An 18037-nucleotide genomic window follows, 5' to 3' on the forward strand; every position below is an offset into this window, starting at 1 on the left:
GTCGTTTTTCACACATGAATGTAGCGCGATGCGTACGTACACACTTTTTTTTCTGAAAAGTTGCATTAAGCGCCATATTATGAACTTTGATGTAAAATTCTGAATTTTGGACATCAAAATTCTGAATTTGTAAAATCAAATGTTGGGAGGTCTGGCATAGTGTTTTTCAGCCTTACACACTTTCTCCTTTACGACAGACGATGTGTGTACACGGTGAAAACTGTCGTCATTCACAGTGATCAAATTCAATCGCTGACTAGCTTTGCTCCCGAGCAGCAGTGTGAAGTTATCACTGACCACGATAAACTCAACAGAATATTTGCGGTTTGTCCTGGGGTTGAGCAGCTTAACCAGGCAAACCTTCCGCATCCGTCGTGGTCTTATTCCACATCATGAGCTTCTTTTGACATGGGGCAAGTGTGTGGTCTACGCCGTGGAAATATCTGCATGGCAAGATGTTCACGCTCGCTGCCCATTGACAAGCATCGATGCGTGGACATCATCTCTTGGCTGCACAGTGTTAATTGTGAGAGTGATATTATCGATGAACTCAGTGCTCGTGTCACTGCCAGACTCCTCTCTTACAGCAAACCTTTCCTCGTCTGCGAGTCGCTAATGCCAAGCACGATCTTGTCACGGTGCAAGCTGTCTGTCATGCACTGGCAGAAGTTACAGGAGTTTGCTCGTGATCTCAGGGTAGCGAGAAAAGATTCAAAGTTCTCACCTGCTTCGTGCTGTCTCTTGTTGAAGAGGTACCGCTCACAAGTCTCATTCTTCTCGCCAATGGCGTAGATCTCGAACGCGCGAATGATCTCAGCCAGTTCATGGTTCTCCTTGTCACTGGTGTATATGAAACTGTTGTAAATCTCAAGTCCTGATGGGCCATTTGTATGGAGAAACTATGCCGTTTGGTAGGCTGGAGTTTGCCTGCCTGGCTGTGCGACCATGCTGCAGTTTGTCTACATCTGTCGCCATGTTTTCCAACCCTCAATCACTCCGCGATTGATGGCCAATGGGGTCGGTGGTCGTACACCGCTCACGGGAGGCGGACCGGTAGCGTGTTAATATACTTTCCGCAGCAAAAGAAGTATAGTGATGCTAAGTGAAATTCAACGCTGTTTTCATATGATTCACTCACGTGTTTCTGTGCATGTGTGGCCTGTAAAACCAACAACTGATAGAAACACTAATCCTTTTCCAATAGATCTGTTCCCCCAAGAGTGTGCAAGGCTGATGCAATTGCATGTGATGCCATGGGCTTGATATGTAATACAATATCACTTTGGTTTGCAGGGAGGGGGAGATGGGGGAATGCTGATATCCAAAGTAAACACTGACCCCGATGCATCTCTGCTTAAATCCATATTTAAGGGTTCGTAAAAGCCTTCATCTATTTATTTTTTAACAATGCTTCATATAGCCTTTATCTAAATAAATGTTTTGGAACGTTACTGAAAAACCATTCAGGCATATATTTGTGCAAGCAAAATGGAAGCATTCTGTTACTTGGGATAGCTACATGGTTTGCATGCATCTTGAGAACTTGAACACACTCCATATGTTTGTTCAGAGTGCATTTAGGAAACCAAGTTGTACACTTTAGCACAATTAGCTTAAATATTATACCAAAAATGTGATCATAAAACAGACAACACAAAGTGAATGTAAATTTGCAAGATCTTTAATGTTTACACCCATGCATGTTTGTGATTTTTGTTCTTTAAACTACTTTTAAAATTCAGATTCTTTGATTTGAAGAGGTTATAAGATGGATGCATTATCCATGCTACTGCAGTTCAGATACATCTAAATCATTTTGGATTTTTAGTAAGCTATCGTAAGTAATATTCCCATGGTCTTATGCAAAAGGTCCGCACATACTAAAGACAATAATTAAACAGCAAGAATATCAATAACTCAACAAGGAATGGAATCAATTAAAACTGAATTAACTGTGCTACTACTGTGACCTGAAATCAGTTTAGATAGCGTACGAATTCTCCCCTACTGAGAATAAATATGGCTGTGTGCCACATACCAAGGTTTAATTTCCCAAGACTCCAACTCCCTGTGTTACTAATCAATTCATGATATGGATTAGGCATGCATGCACAGTTCAACTACGTCATTAATATTGTTTAAACGGACAGCACCAGCAGTAAAAGGCAATGCCACCCATATAGAAACAGTTATGTGTAACATGCAATCTATAATTGAACCTTGAATATAATTGAAGAAGGGTCTCGACCCGAAACGTCACCCATTCCTTCTCTCCCGAGATGCTGCCTGACCTGCTGAGTTACTCCAGCATTTTGTGAATAAAAACCTTCGATTTGTACCAGCATCTGCAGTTATCTTCTTATACTATAATTGAAGCTCACTCCCGATCATGTGATGTCTTGGCACAAAATATCATTAGCTGGGAATGTCTGAAATATTTACCTGCATGATCTATTTAAGTGCGGCTCATGAACTTTTGTAGTCCACATATCTTACTCGTAGATCTAGTAGTTCTAATTTAATCATCAATGTGGATAGCACTAATGGTGCATTCCTAACTTTTAAGACCAGAATTCAAAAAGGGTACAGAGGAATATGGAATTACTGCAAGCAACTGGGATTCATCCAGAGAGGCCTGGAGCTGGGCAGAGACGTGGTGAGATGAAAAGCCTGCTTCTATGCTGTGCAATTCTATGAGTCTACAGCAGATCATCAAGCAAGAAATACAACCACCAAAATTTGATTGCATAGTTCTTGTTTTGTTTTTGAGCATTGCAAAACCCTGCTTCAACTTTACCAGAGTAGATTGTGCTGGAGATCATTTGCAGAAACAAAATTGGGCTGGGCACTTGTTCATGGCAATCATGTTCCCAGGCCTGATGTTTTCCAGGCACCAAATGGCATCATTATTCAAGAAATGCACATTTCTCCCCATTACAGTGTAAATTCGAGCAGAAAATTCCTACTGTGACCTCTTGTAGAACAATCCTGGTGGAACAAAAAACACATTGTCCTAGTTTTTTTCATGTCATTTAAAGGGACATTGCACTGGCATTGGGAAATCTGATTGGGGATCTTTAGAACTTGCTGCAGTTTGCTCGAACACTTTCCAAAACTCAGGGTATATGCTGAATAAACGTAGGGAATGTTTTATTTTGTTCTGAGATATGTGTTGAATGGGGTTTCAGTGATATTGCTGTTGGTAGCAGTTTATTAGCAGAGGCATTGTTTGGTCAGTGTGAGTCAGAGTTCTTGACCACAAGGCACAGATGTTCCTGTCAGCAAAGATTTCCTCCAGCAGTCTTACTGCATCCTACCTGGGCCTCTCCAATGAACAATATGTTCTATTCACAGTTCAGTTTCTCCAAAATTGTCTTCTTTGAGATATGTAACACATTCTATGGGAAATCCATTCAGCCATTGTATTGTGCCTGGAGTGCTCTTTCTTTAGAGATCATGTTCATGTTGATCATGCTCAAGGTACAGGAGGCTGAAAACTGTAACGTCCAGGTTCAGGAACAGCTTCTTTCCTACAGCCATTCGGCTTTTAAACACCACAATCTCAAATAAGCTCTGAACTACATAGACTATTATTGCACTGTTATTGCCTGTTATTTTGTGTGGATGTATGTGTGCGTTTGTGAGTATGTGTATATATACACACACTGAACTTTTTTCCTTGTTTATTATGTGTAATCAGTGTACTATGTTTACATATTCTGTTGTGCTGCTGCAAGTAAGAATTTCATTGTTCTAACCGAGACATATGACAATAAAACACTGACTTGACAGTCATTGCCATCTTTCTTCTTTGACAGCATTGAAGGAGGGACTGGTCTGTGCTATCTAAAGCACTTGTGACTATCATCCCATTTAAACAACAGCGCCAAGAGAAGTGCAGGAAACAGCGCAGACAATATACATAATCTTTTTCAAAGTCATTAAACTCTTTGACTCCATCAATGGGAGAGACTATGGAGAGTCCTGCTCAAGTTTGGCTACCCACAGAAATTGCTTATTTCACTGAAACAGCTCCTGTATTTGCTTCATGCTGTTATGTAAGCCATGATTCTAAACAACAGTCAATCTCAGTGAAATCAAGGCTGCATCGTTGTCATTCACGGCAGCATAATTTCAATCTTTCCCTTCTTAATGCTGCATTTCACTTCCAACAAACCTCCTGCAAAATGGAGCCACTCTTTAGAACTGATGAGAAACCGTTCAACGTGTAGTGATTACCTACCCGAATCAAGATCAGCCACATTTCTGCATTTGTTGCAACTTGCAGATGATACTTGCATTTGTATACACACAGAGGCCAAACTCCAAACCGTCACTGGCTTGTTCACTGAAGCACAAGCGAGGATCGGAATGATCTTCGTGGCGGCGGCGATGCCTTGCGGGTCGACTCATGGTCGACGATCGATGAGAGCGTGAGGGAAGGAGGGGAAGAACAATGGAGGACCCGGCGTGGGGGGGAAGAACAATGGAGGACCCAGCATTGGGGAACCCCTGTGAGGGCGGGGAAAGAACAATGGACAATGGGGAAGGGGGGGAGAACAATGGACAATGGGGAGGGGGGGAGAACAAAGGACAATGAGGATCTGGCATGGGGGAACCGATGTGGTGGGGGGGGGGGGGGGAGGAAGGGGGGGTGGGAAGAACAAATGGAGGAGCCGGCGTGCTTTGTAACTTTGTCAGCACCGTAGGTGGCCACTATTTGTATACATTGGGTATGAAAGCAAAGAATTTCACTGTGCCTTTTCACACGTGACAATAAAGCATTCTATTCCATCTACAAGACAAATGCCCTCTCCCATTCCTGAATTGAAATTGACGGGTTAAAATATGGTCAAATAAAAGATTGGAATCCCAACACTAAGTAGCATTGATTTGCAAGACAAATTCACCAAATTGAGTTATCGGTCTTAAACAGGCCTTTGGTATTGGTATTTGTTAGGGTTTGTTGTCACCCTTCGCAGTCTATGGCCGGAGACGTTGCTGGTCCCTACTGTTGCAGGAAATCTCTCCGCCTTTGCATCTCATCATCAGGGACTACTGTGCTGAGTCTGAGAATAGTATTGCTTGTTATCACTCAATCTGTACCATTCCAATGTCTTCAGGTCAAAAGGAATTCTGAAGCCTGCTGGCACCTGACATGGCAACAAAGGACCTCCTTTAAGTGTGGTGTGTGAACATGTGGGTTCTTGTTGTCTTAAAGTTACAGACTCAAGTTTCACATTAAGGTGAGCTTTATTATGTTCTTCAAGTACAAAGAAAATACTTAACCAATGCACAATGCAACCAATTAAGTTTGGCATGGGAATCACTGCTCCTGATCTTGAATGGTTGTGCAGCCTTTAAGGGGGTTGAGTGGCCTGCTCTTATTCCCAATTAGTATGTTTACTTTTTAAAATTCTTATATTCAGAACCAGTTTTTCCTGCATACTTCTGATATCATGACTCTTGGTCTCTGCCAAAAGAACGACCACACAGGTTTGGTCTGGCTTGTCTTTGCTTAAGTCTTTCTTTATAATAAAGAGGCAATTAATTGCATGAACAGTTACTGCACAGAAGGGTTATTTTAACAAAAGGTACTTGCATATTTTCTCAGTTTTGCAGCATTTCCTCAGATAATTACAAAACCAAAAGTCCTTATCACATTGAACAAAAACACCCCCCACATTAAAGTTACACACAATTCTTTGATCTAAATCTCTGCTTATTTAGAGACACAAGGGATTGCAGATGCCTCATTCTTGAGCAAAAAATAAACTACTGGAATAATTCAGCAGGTCAGGCAGCACCTGTGGAGAGAAATGGACAGACGATGTGTTGGGGAGGAACCCTTCCTCAAAATGAGTAGAGAGGAGACAGCTGGCAGAAATAGATAAGAGTCAAGAGAGAATCAAGAGTGTTTTATTGCCATATTGTCCCATATAGAACAACGAAAACCTTACTTGCAGCAGCACAATAAAACATAGCACACTGTAAACAATATAATGAACACATACCAAACAAACAACCAATAATAGTGCAATAATAATTCAACAAGTTTCCTCATTGGGCGGCACGGTGGCGCAGCGGTAGAGTTGCTGCCTTACAGCGAATGCAGCGCCGGAGACTCAGGTTCGATCCTGACTACGGGCGCCGTCTGTATGAAGTTTGTACGTTCTCCCCGTGACCTGCGTGGGTTTTCTCCAAGATCTTCGGTTTCCTCCCACACTCCAAAGACGTGCAGGTTTGTAGGTTAATTGACTGGGTAAATGTAAAAATTGTCCCTGGTGTGTGTAGGATAGTGTTAATGTGCGGGGATCGCTGGGCGGCGCGAACTCGGTGGAGTCGCAGTGGTCAATAAGATCGGGTGGTCAAAAAGGTTTTTGGCACATTGGCCTTCAGCCAGAGTATGGAGTGTAGAAGTTGGGAGGTCATGTTGCAGTTGTGCAAGACGTTGGTGAGACTGCATTTAAAGTATTGTGTTCAGTTCTGGGTGTTATAGGAAAGATGTTGTCAAGCTGGAAAGGGCATGGAGAAGATTTATGAGGATGTTGCCAGGACTAGAGGATCTGAGCTATAGGCAGAGGTTGAATAGGCTGGGACTCTATTCCTTGGAGCGCAGGAGGATGAGGAGTGATCTTATAGAGGTGTATAAGATCATGAGAGGAATAGATCAGGTAGATGTAGAAAGTCTCTTGCCCAGAGTAGATGAATTGAGGACTAGAGGACACAGGTTTATGGTGAAGGGGAAAGGATTTAACAGGAATCTGAGGGATACCTTTTTCACACAAAGGATGGTGAATGTATGGAACAAGCCGCCAGAGGAGGTAGTTGAGGCAGGGAAAATTTACATTTATACCAAACCAATTAACCTGCAAACCTGTACGTCTTTGGAATGTGGGAGGGAACCAAAAATCTTGGAGTTTGCACACGCAGGTCACGGGGAGAACATACAAGCTCTGTACGGACAAGCACCCATAGTCAGGATCAAACCCAGGTCTCTGTGGCTAAAAGGCAGTAGCTCTACCGCTACGCCACCATGCTGCCCTAGCTTGTTCATAGGACGATGAGGAAACCAAATTTGTGCTGGTGCCGAAGGCATGTCTTCAATCTTTACGTTTATCTGGGAAGGTAGCAGATCGTAAAGAAAACGAAAGCAGAGAAAAGAATATCAATTATAAAGTTTGAAGTATGCCTTGAGGTATTCTTTGAATATTTAGTTTCTCTTATTAATTTCTGTGTGGGCGGAGAAACAATGGAAGTACTGTGTTTTGCCTAATGTGTTCCATAATTACTTCAGTTGTACACTCCACTCAATAGCTTTCTATGTTTTGTGATTAATATGTATTTCACTTTCAATATACAAACTCATTACTGAGACCATAAACCATCTTTATCATGTTTCTAGTGTAACTGATCATTCTTCAGAAATAGATATTTTTCATTTGTATAACTCACAGCTTTCTTCAGTAGCTTCAGCAATGCTATGCATTGCTCCTTTGCCAAAGCCAAATAACTATGATAAGCCACAATCTTTGTAGTCCTTACTATGCAAAAGGTAGCCGTTAGATTGGCAAACTGAATGTATTTCACTATCGGATCAACAGCAGGAGATTTCAAAACATAGCCATTAGATTTATTGATTGAGTGGCTAATAAATTGTATAATTGCGCAGCCAATAAAAAGAAGAAAAGGTGTAGTGGACTGGTCTGTAGGGAGAGAGGCTGTACTGAGGTGCAGGTTCTGTGTTGAGAGTAAGTGTGAGGGTTGGGCTCAAGAGAGTGTGGAAGTCCAACTAGTTTAATGCAACGAATACACTGTATTGCAGAGTCTAATTTAACAAAAACTATTTCGAGAGTTACAATGCAAAGACAAATTGAAAATTTACAAAGTTGCTTTGTAAGGTATAATTTTGACCTAAGTGCAGCGCCAGATGATTTTTACTCAGTGATTGTACTTCTGATGAAATGTGTTCCTGCAGTACACAAAGGAACATGATATTCTGACATGGAAATTCAGGGTCCCTATCTCCAAAGTTATTCTGCCCTCTTGTGGCAGTGTATCAACTTGCATAGTTCCAGATCTGTCACATCCGAGGTATAATGGATGCAGTTCCTCGAAAGGTGTTGAAAAATCACCTTTCCATACCTGGAAAGGCAGAATAGCTTAGAAAAAAAAATGTACTAGCGATGTCGACCAGGACAATTGTAGTCTCTTCAATTTCAATTCTTTTAGTCATTTAAAATAATTAAAAATAATTATTTTGCTTTAATTGTACTCTTCCCAAATTGAAGTACAGTACAATCAATATATGTCTTTCTTTATGTTTGTCGTGTCTTTCTGCCATTGAACATACATTCTATTGACAATGCATCAAAACCGTTCATGTTTCCTCCTTCAGCAGTACACCTACGAGAAGCATTGTGTCCAGTGGTAGCACAAGGTTGCAATCCTTCCTTATAAAGACTGCATAGATCTTATAGGCATCTCTTAGCACACATTCCTGGAGCCTGGAATGTGCCAGGCAGCAAAATTCAATTATGGACATATCCTTAAACTGTGATGATCTTCCAGCAGCAATTGATGGGTTGTATCTCTGAGAAATAACCCTTAAATCAAAGAGTGTAGGAAGGAACTGCTGTACGATAGATAAAAGGAAGAGGTGCAAAGCTATCAGCAATATTTTGCAAAGAGAAAGAGCGCAGTGCAGGACAGGGATATTTGAACAAGAGTATATAGTATTATAAGAAAATAACTGCAGATGCTGGTACAAATCGATTTATTCACAAAATGCTGGAGTAACTCAGCAGGTCAGGCAGCATCTCGGGAGAGAAGGAATGGGTGACGTTTCGGGTCGAGACCCTTCTTCAGACTGATGTCGGGGGTGGGACAAAGGAAGGATATAGGTGGAGACAGGAAGATAGAGGGAGATCTGGGAAGGAGGAGGGGAAGGGAGGGACAGAGGAGCTATCTGAAGTTGGAGAAGTCGATGTTCATACCACCGGGCCGCAAACTGCCCAGGCGAAATATGAGGTGCTGCTCCTCCAATTTCCGGCGGGCCTCACTATGGCACTGGAGGAGGCCCATGACAGAGAGGTCAGACTGGGAATGGGAGGGGGAGTTAAAGTGCTGGGCCACCGGGAGATCAGTTCCGTTAATGCGGACCGAGCGCAGGTGTTCAGCGAAGCGATCGCCGAGCCTGCGCTTGGTTTCGCCGATATAAATAAGTTGACATCTAGAGCAGCGGATGTAATAGATGAGGTTGGAGGAGGTGCAGGTGAACCTCTGTCTCACCTGGAAAGACTGTTTGGGTCCGTTGATGGAGTTGAGGGGGGAGGTAAAGGGACAGGTGTTACATCTCGTGCGGTTGCAAGGGAAAGTGCCCGGGGTTAGGGTGGTTTGGGTAGGAAGGGACGAGTGGACCAGGGAGTTGCGGAGGGAACGGTCTCTGCGGAACGCAGAGAGGGGAGGGGATAGGAAGATATGGCCAGTGGTGGGGTCCTGTTGTAGGTGACGGAAATGTTGGTGGATGATATGTTGGATCCGCTGGCTGGTGGGGTGGAAGGTGAGAACGAGGGGGATCCTGTCCTTGTTGCGAGTGGGGGGAGGGGGAGCAAGAGCGGAGCTGCGGGATGTAGAAGAGACCCTAGTGAGAGCCTCATCTATAATGGAGGAGGGGAAGCCCCGTTTTCTGAAAAACGAGGACATCTCGGAAGCCCTAGTCTGAAACACCTCATCCCGGGCGCAGATGCGGCGTAGACGGAGGAATTGGGAGTAGGGGATAGACTTTTTGCAGGGGACCGGGTGGGAAGAAGTGTAGTCCAGATAGCTGTGCGAGTCGGTGGGCTTGTAGTAAATGTCCGTCACTAGTTTTTCTCCTGTGATGGAGATGGTGAGGTCCAGAAACGGGAGGGAGATGTCAGAGATAGTCCAAGTATATTTAAGGGCAGGATGGAAATTGGAGGTGAAGTGTATGAAGTCAGTGAGTTCTGCATGGGTGCAAGAGGTAGCACCAATGCAGTCGTCGATGTAGCGGAGGTAGAGTTCGGGGATGGGGCCAGTGTACGTCTGGAACAGGGATTGTTCGACGTACCCGACAAAGAGGCAGGCATAGCTAGGGCCCATGCGAGTGCCCATAGCTACGCCTCTGGTTTGGAGGAAGTGGGAGGAGTCAAAGGAGAAGTTATTGAGGGTAAGAACCAGCTCTGCTAGGCGGAGGAGAGTGTTGGTCGATGGGGATTGGCTGGTTCTACGGTCGAGGAAGAAATGGAGGGCTTCGAGACCATCCTTGTGGGGGATGGAAGTGTAGAGTGACTGGACATCCATGGTGAAAATGAGGGAGTGGGGGCCTGGGAACCGGAAGTTATCCAGGAGATGGAGAGCGTGTGAGGTGTCTTGGACGTAGGTGGGGAGGGATTTAACCAGGGGGGATAGGATGGAGTCGAGGTAGGTAGAGATAAGTTCGGTGGGGCATGAGCAGGCAGAGACAATGGGTCTGCCGGGACAGTTGTGTTTGTGGATTTTGGGGTGGAGGTAGAATCGGGCCGTGCGGGGCTGGGGAACTATGAGATTGGAGGCACTGAGGGGTAGATCGCCGGAGTTGGTGAGGTCGGTGATGGTGCTGCTGATGAAGGTCTGGTGTTTATCGGTGGGGTCATGGTCCAGGGATAGGTAGGAAGAGGTGTCTGATAGTTGTCGTCTGGCCTCGGTGCGGTAGAGGTCAGCACGCCAGACTACCACAGCCCCTCCCTTGTCAGCGGGTTTAATTATTAAGTCCGGGTTGTTGCGGAGTGAGTGGAGGGCTGCACGTTCAGGAGGGGAGAGGTTGGAGTTAGTCAGGGGAGTGGAAAATTTGAGGCGGCTGATGTCACGCCGGCAGTTTGAGATAAAAAGTTCTAGTGAGGGTAGTAGGCCATACTGGGGGGTAAAAGTGGAGGGGGTCCGTTGGAGACGGGAGAAGGGGTCATCAGTGCGGGGTCAGGACTCCTTGCCATGGTAAAAGGCTCGGAGGCGGAGGCGGCGGAAGAAGAGCTCCACGTCATAGCGGACGCGGAACTCGTTGATGTGGGGGCGGAGGGGAACAAAGGTAAGGCCTCTGCTGAGGACCGACCGTTCGGTGTCTGAAAGGGGGAGATCAGGGGGGATGGTGAACACCCGGCAATGGTGGGGGTTGGGGTCGGATGGAGGCAGGGGGGCAGGTGGAGGGGATGTATGGTGGGGGGGTGGTGGGTTAGCTGGGCAGAGGGGGGCATGAGGACCGATGTGGGGAGTACTGGGGGTCAACTGGCTGGAGGGGGAAGGGGGAGACCCAGTGGAACCCCTGCTGCAGTTACCTGTAGTAGAATGTGGGCAGTAGGACCCAGCAGTGCTGAGGGGCTCTGCCTGGTGGGGGCTGTGGGCCCAGCTATTATACTAGGTTAGTGAGTAATGTTAGCGATCTTGCTGGTCAAATGGATGTCCATTGTTTCAAGGTTAATGTGACTTGCTACTTTATTTATGTTGGAAAAGATCTATAACTAAAAATTGCAGGTTCTCAATCATTTATTTGATTTTAAATTTGTTAAATTTCAACCTAGAACAAATTTTGGATGAATAATCAAGGAGGCAACAGATATATCAATGGTTTGTATATAATGGTTTATGTAGCGTTTGTAATTCAAATGCAGAGAACAGAATATGACAATTCTTATGAAATATCACGTTGTTAGCATTCAAATTTTAATGCAATATTTTGTAAAACTTTAATTAAAAAAATTACAAAGGGTAAGTGACAATGAAAAGCTGCATTACTAGTTTATTATGCTTGACACTTATTGTAAAAGCTGATTTTATCGTCAATAAATTCTTTAATGCTTGTCACGTTGGATTCTAGCTCAAACAAATAATCTGATTTTTCCTTTAGTTTCCTATTTCCAACTTTTATCTTCTTTTCCAGTTCTATAAATGCAAAAGAAAAACAAAATTTATTATTATTTATTATTCTCGCTGTCAGATTATTATACAATATTTTTTCTCTTCATCAGCTGCTGACATCATTGACATGCTTCCTGGTATCACACTGACCACAGACCACACAATATTGAGAGAGTGCCCAGATAAATTTCAGACTGTGTCTGTCTGCATCTTTGCAAAAGAAAACAAGCCTGTATTTCAATCTTGGACATTTTGACAAATGAATCTACTGATTAGTTCAGTTTAGTGTCATGTGGATCGCGGAAGATTAAAAAGCTTTTGTCACATGCCATTCACGTACAGAAAAGCATATACATAATTATAATCAGCTGTCCCCCGTGTACAGATAAAGGGTAAAACATTTATTGCAAGATAAAGTCCCACTCGAGACAGTTCAATGGTCTCCGATTAGATAGATGGGAGATCAGGACCGCAATTTAGTTGGTGAGAGGATAGTTCAGTAGCCTGATAATAGCTGTCTCTGAACCTAGAGGTATGTGCTTTCAAACCTATGTATCTCTTGCCTGATGGGAGAGGGGTAAAAAAGGGAGTGACCAGGGTGAGACTGGGCATTAATTATGCTGGTGGCCTTGCCGAGGCAGCGTGAAGTGTAGATGGAGTCAATGGATGAGAGTGTGAAGGAAAGAACTGCAGATGCTGGTTTAAACCGAAGATAAACACAAAAAGCTGGAGTAACTCAGCGGGTCAGACAGCGCCTCTGGACAAAAGGAATAGGTGACGTTTCAGCTCAAGACCCTTCTTCAGTCTGACCCACTGGGTTACTCCAGCTTTTTGTGTCTATCAATGGAAGGGAGGTTGGTTTGCGTGATGTGTAGTTGGGATCAAACCCCGGTCTCTGGTGCTGTAAGGCAGCAACTCCACCATCTGCCTTAAAAATTGACCTTGCCCCAATTTAGGATCTTAACGTGTGAGCCAGTTCTGTTCTTCACCATGACTGTATTAAAAGTAATAGAATTACTGTATGGTCACTGGTACTAAAGTCCTCCCACTCTGACAGTCATTTGTCCCACCCCTGTTCCCTAAAAGGAGATCCATTATGACCTCTCTGATAGGGCTCTCTATATATTATTTATGGAAGCTTTCTTGGACACATTTAATAAATTCCATCCAGTCCATGCCCTGTATATTATTGGAGACCTGGCATAGAGTTGTACAGCATGGAAACAGGCCCTTTGGGGTCATCCATTCATGCCAACCTAGATGCCCAAGCAAGTCACATTTACCCACATTTTGGCACACATTCCTCTAAACGATTCCTATCCATTTACCTATCCAAATGACTCTTAAATGATACCTGCCTCAACTACATCTCCTGGCAGCTCATTCCATATACTAACCACCCTCTGTGTGAAGAAGTTGTCCCTCACAGGCAATTCCTATTAAATATTGCCTCTCTTATCTTAAACCTATGTCCTTTGGTTCTTGATTCCCTTATTTTGAGCAAAAGACAGTGCATTCACCTATTTATTTCCCTCATGATTTTATACACCTCCATAAGATCACCCCTCAGTTCCCTACATTCCAAAGAATAAAGTACTAGCCTGACTAAACTCTCCCTATAGATCAGACCCTTGAGTCCTGGCAAATCTTCGTAAATCTTCTTTGCAATTTTTCCAATTTAATGACACCTTTCCTGAACACTGAACACAATACTCAAAGTGCGTCCTCACCAACATAGTCTACAAATGTAACATAACTTCTCAACTTCAGTACTCAATTTCCTGACTGACGGAGACCAATGTGTCAAAAGTCTTCTTCACCACCCTATCTATCTGCAATGCTACTTTCAGGCAACTATGTACTTGTATTCCTAGATCCATCTGCCCTAGAACACTCCCCATGCCCTTATTGTTCACTGTAAAGGTCCTGTCCTTATAAGAAAATAACTGCAGATGCTGGTACAAATCGATTTATTCACAAAATGCTGGAGTAACTCAGCAGGTCAGGCAGCATCTCGGGAGAGAAGGAATGGGTGACTGAAGGGTCTCGACCCGAAACGTCACCCATTCCTTCTCTCCCGAGATGCTGCCTGACCTGCTGAGTTACTCCAGCATTTTGTGAATAAAAAGGTCCTGTCCTTGTTTGATTTTGCAAAATGCCACACCTCACACTTATCTAAATTAAATTCCATTTGTGATTCCTTAGCCCACTTTCCCAGCTGATCGAAATCCTACAGTAATTCAATTACTATCTTCATTGTCTATGTTATCACCTGTTTTAGTGTCAACTGCAAACTTAATAATCATGCCTTGCGCATTCTCACCCCTTTGTTTGGTATAAATGACAAAGAGCAATGGGCCCAGCACTGATCCTTGAGGCACACTACCCATAATGGACTTCCAGTCTGAAATACAAACTTCCACCATTTCGTACCATTAGGCCAATTCTGTATCCAGTTAGCTAGTTCTCCATTGATCCCAAAAGTTAAATGAGTTGAATATTTCTACCTCTATCACTCACTCAGATGCAAGTTGTAAACCATTATCACTTCATTTTCTTCCATCTTCCCTTAATCTTTCCAGCAATGACTTTAAATCCATTTCACCTCAGCCAAGGCCAATAGATCCTTCCTATTTGTTCTGTCTAGGTCATTAATAATTTTTGTTCCTCTCAATTAAGTCTCCACTGAGTTTCTGTTGCAAAGAAAATAATTCCATCTTTTCCAATCTTCCTTCAAAAAATCATGTAAGTCTTCTCTGCAAACTCTCCAGTGCGATCTTTGATCTCCTCTTTAACATTATGACCAGAACTGTATGCAGTATTCAAACCTTAAGGAGATGTTTCGGGTTGGGACCCTCCTTCAGTCTAAAGACATGTTACCTGTCCATGTTCTCCAGAGATGCTGCCTGATGCACCGAGTTATTTAATACTTTGTGTCCTTTTTTGTAATCAGCATCAGCAGTTCCTTGTTTCTTCATTCAATCTTTAAGCTTCTATGGAACATCCACAGAATGCTCTGAAATCCACAGAGCTATGAACATTTCCTTCTCACAACCCGCTAATCCTCTCATTTTATCCGGTTCCCTTTTGTCTTGGGCATCCCACCAGGGATAAAAGATTCTTACTATTTATTCTATTCATAACCAAATAATTTTGTATACCTCTATCGGGTCATTCTTTCCAGGAAAAACAAACCCAGCCTACGTAATTCTCCTTATGTCTGAAATACCCAAATATAGGCAATGTTTTTGTGAATCCTCTACATCTTGCACCTTAAAGCTGCAGGGTTTCAAGCTGCAAGGCATGAAGAGGGATCCCAACCCAAAACATCACCTATTATTTTTCTCCAGAGATGCTGCCTGACCCGCTGAGTTACTCCAGCATATTGTGTCTATCTTTGGTATAAACCAGCTTCTGCAGTTCTATGTTTCTGCAAGCTGCAAGTTGTGTCAGCTGTACAATATGTGCCTGAGTGATATAGTGGTGTGCAAGTGTAATAGTGAGTAGATAGGGCTTGTTGTTACTTCCACTGACATTGACAAAGAATGTGAAACTTTCTCCAACATTAACACCATGTCCTTGAGGCATTAGGGATTTATCTCTCTCGGTACCCCCTGCCATTACTGCTTTTTCCCTTATATCTGTCTAAGCTCCCTAAATTGTTGGAACTCTCTTAAGGAACCACCTCTTCCACTAAAATCACAGAGATCCAAGCAATATTCATAATATAAACATAAATAAATTGCCATCCCTGGTTGCACTTGCAGAAGTTTGCCCTAAAAGTACTAATTTTAAAAACAATACCAACATTATATGAAATCTTGACAAAGCATATGTTATACAATTCGATGCTTTAAAAAAAGATTGACAGATTAATAAAATGCCAGTGCATTATGCAGAGGCATAACTCCAAACAAATCATCCAAGCATATTTGAAGTACTATTGCATTCACGGTGCCCACTTACCTGTAATCCTCCTCATTTTTTCTTCCAAGTCTTTTACCAGATCATTTGCCTCTTGTTGTAATTGTTCTGCTTTTTGTTTTCCATCGACAGGAATCTCTTGTATTTTCAGTTTGGTTAATTTTCCGTACATCTCATTCATTGCGTTAAAGTCCTTCAATGATCAAAACATGAAAACAACTTTTTAAAAAATCAGTTTGCAAAACCCAGATGAAAGAACGATAATTGTGGGGGAAAGAATCATTGTATTAGTAGAATATTTCATATAAATATAGATTGCTCAGTGCTAGCTCACTGCTGAAGCAGTCCAAAATGAATTCCACATTGGATTGGTACATGGATAGGGAAGGTTTACAGGGGCATGAGCCAAGCACTGTTGAGACTAGTGTGGGTGGGGCATCTTGATCGGCGAGATCAGGTTGGGCCAAGGGGCCTGTTTCAGTGCGAGATAACTCTATGGTCATAAAGCATGGACACACACACCCTTCAGACTACTGCATCCATGCCGGCTATTGGGCCCCTGAAATATCCATATACCATTTTCCAGCACTTGACGCACCTGTATAGTCCTTTATGCTATTGTTTCGCATACTTATCTAAGTACGTAAATGCAAGTACCAAATGTTTTGTGAGGGGACCTCTATCAACCCCTCAGGCAGATTTCAGCCACCCTCGGGAAAAAAAACCCATTTGTTTTCGTGCAGTTGCTTGTGACATCACTTTGTTAGCAAGTGTTGGTGAAATGGTCTCTCCCCAATCACCTTTCTGAATGCTTCTCAATCTTTCCCAAGAGTCACACTTTCCAGTTTCCTTCTGTTCCCAAACTAGGCAGCGCCCTTTCCTTTGGTGACATTTTGGTTTTCCACCTAACCTACCAATCTAGTACCGATGCCAGCTGAGAAGTAGTAGAAAAATCATGATAATGAATTCTTGCTGCTTTAACTATGGCACCACCTCCATGTCTCTGGCATTTCTAGATTTCCCCCATCCCTGACCATACTTCTATGTTCTGGTCACCCTCTACTTCCCAGGAACTATCTGGGGACAAATTTTGAGGGAAAGACTGGATGGACCGAAGGGTCATTATTAACACCTTCACAGCTCACTTTTTTTTCCTGTGTTGCATGTCACCACTGAGGAAAATGCAGGCCTTTACATCAGGCAGAGCCAGAGATCTATTTCACAAAGTTTCAGCTTGAAAATAGCCCAGAAATAAAATAGTATCTCTTGGCCTGCCCATGGCCATATCAATTGTTGGGGACATTCTTAGGATACCATTGGTGGTTCAAACGAGGAGCACATTTGCTCATAAAGTTAGTTCTTATTCACTCCATGCATTGTATCATTTCAAAAGAAAATAAATAGGGGCAGCAGTAGGCCATTTGAGCCCTAGAACTCTTGATGAGTTATTCATCAAGATCAAGGCTAATCTAAAAACGACACATATTGCTGGAGTTAGTGGGTCAGGCAGCATCTCTGTAGAACATGGATAGACGACATCGCGGTCAGAATCCTTTTTCAGTTTGAAGTAAAAATGTCTTTTATCCATGTTCTCCAGACCTACTGCCAGACCTGCTGAATTATTCCAGCATTTTGTATCCTTTTTTTGTAAACCAGCATCTGTAGATTCTTATTTCTACATCAAGACTAACCTACCTTGCCACGATTTTCCTGTGCAGTCCCTATATCACTTCATTCCCATATTATTCAGAAATCTATTGATCTTACGTTTTGAATGAACAATGTAATTGCAGAAAATTAAAAAGATTCACTTATTTTTAAGGAACTAAACCTTTCATCACAGTCTAACCCTAACCCTTAGCCCATAGGGTTAACCCATAGCCTAACCCTATTCTGCGATTGTGACCCTGGTACCAGATTCCTAATGGGGGAAACATTGTCCCTACATCACGCCTGTCAAAATCTGCAGGGATTTTGTAAACTTAAATTAGATCTTTTCTCATTCTTATTAAATCCTAATCTGTTCATCTCTCCTTATACAGTACATCCAACATCTCTGGAACCATTCCTGTGATTCATCATTGTACTCCCACAATGGCAATTGTATCCCTTATTGGCAAGATCAAACAGTTGCACAATACTCCACAGGGGCAGGCTCATCAAGGTGCCATACAATTGAAGTTGGACTTCTTCACCTCTATAA

At 43.0% G+C, this 18037-nt stretch overlaps 1 protein-coding gene across 1 annotated transcript in view; it reads right to left on the reverse strand.

The window, feature by feature from the left end:
• Positions 1-11794: 11794 nt before the first annotated feature.
• Positions 11795-18037, reverse strand: part of lamb4 (laminin, beta 4) — a 78358-nt gene continuing 72115 nt past the window's right edge. Inside the window, exons 33-34 of the mRNA XM_078419444.1 lie at positions 15877-16027; positions 11795-11934 (exon numbers count right to left, since the gene is read on the reverse strand). Coding sequence (XP_078275570.1) covers positions 11795-11934; positions 15877-16027 — 291 coding nt within the window. The remainder of the gene's footprint in view (positions 11935-15876; positions 16028-18037) is intronic.

Source organism: Rhinoraja longicauda, chromosome 23 (assembly GCF_053455715.1).
Source record: "Rhinoraja longicauda isolate Sanriku21f chromosome 23, sRhiLon1.1, whole genome shotgun sequence".
In the NCBI taxonomy this organism is placed as follows: domain Eukaryota; kingdom Metazoa; phylum Chordata; class Chondrichthyes; order Rajiformes; family Arhynchobatidae; genus Rhinoraja; species Rhinoraja longicauda.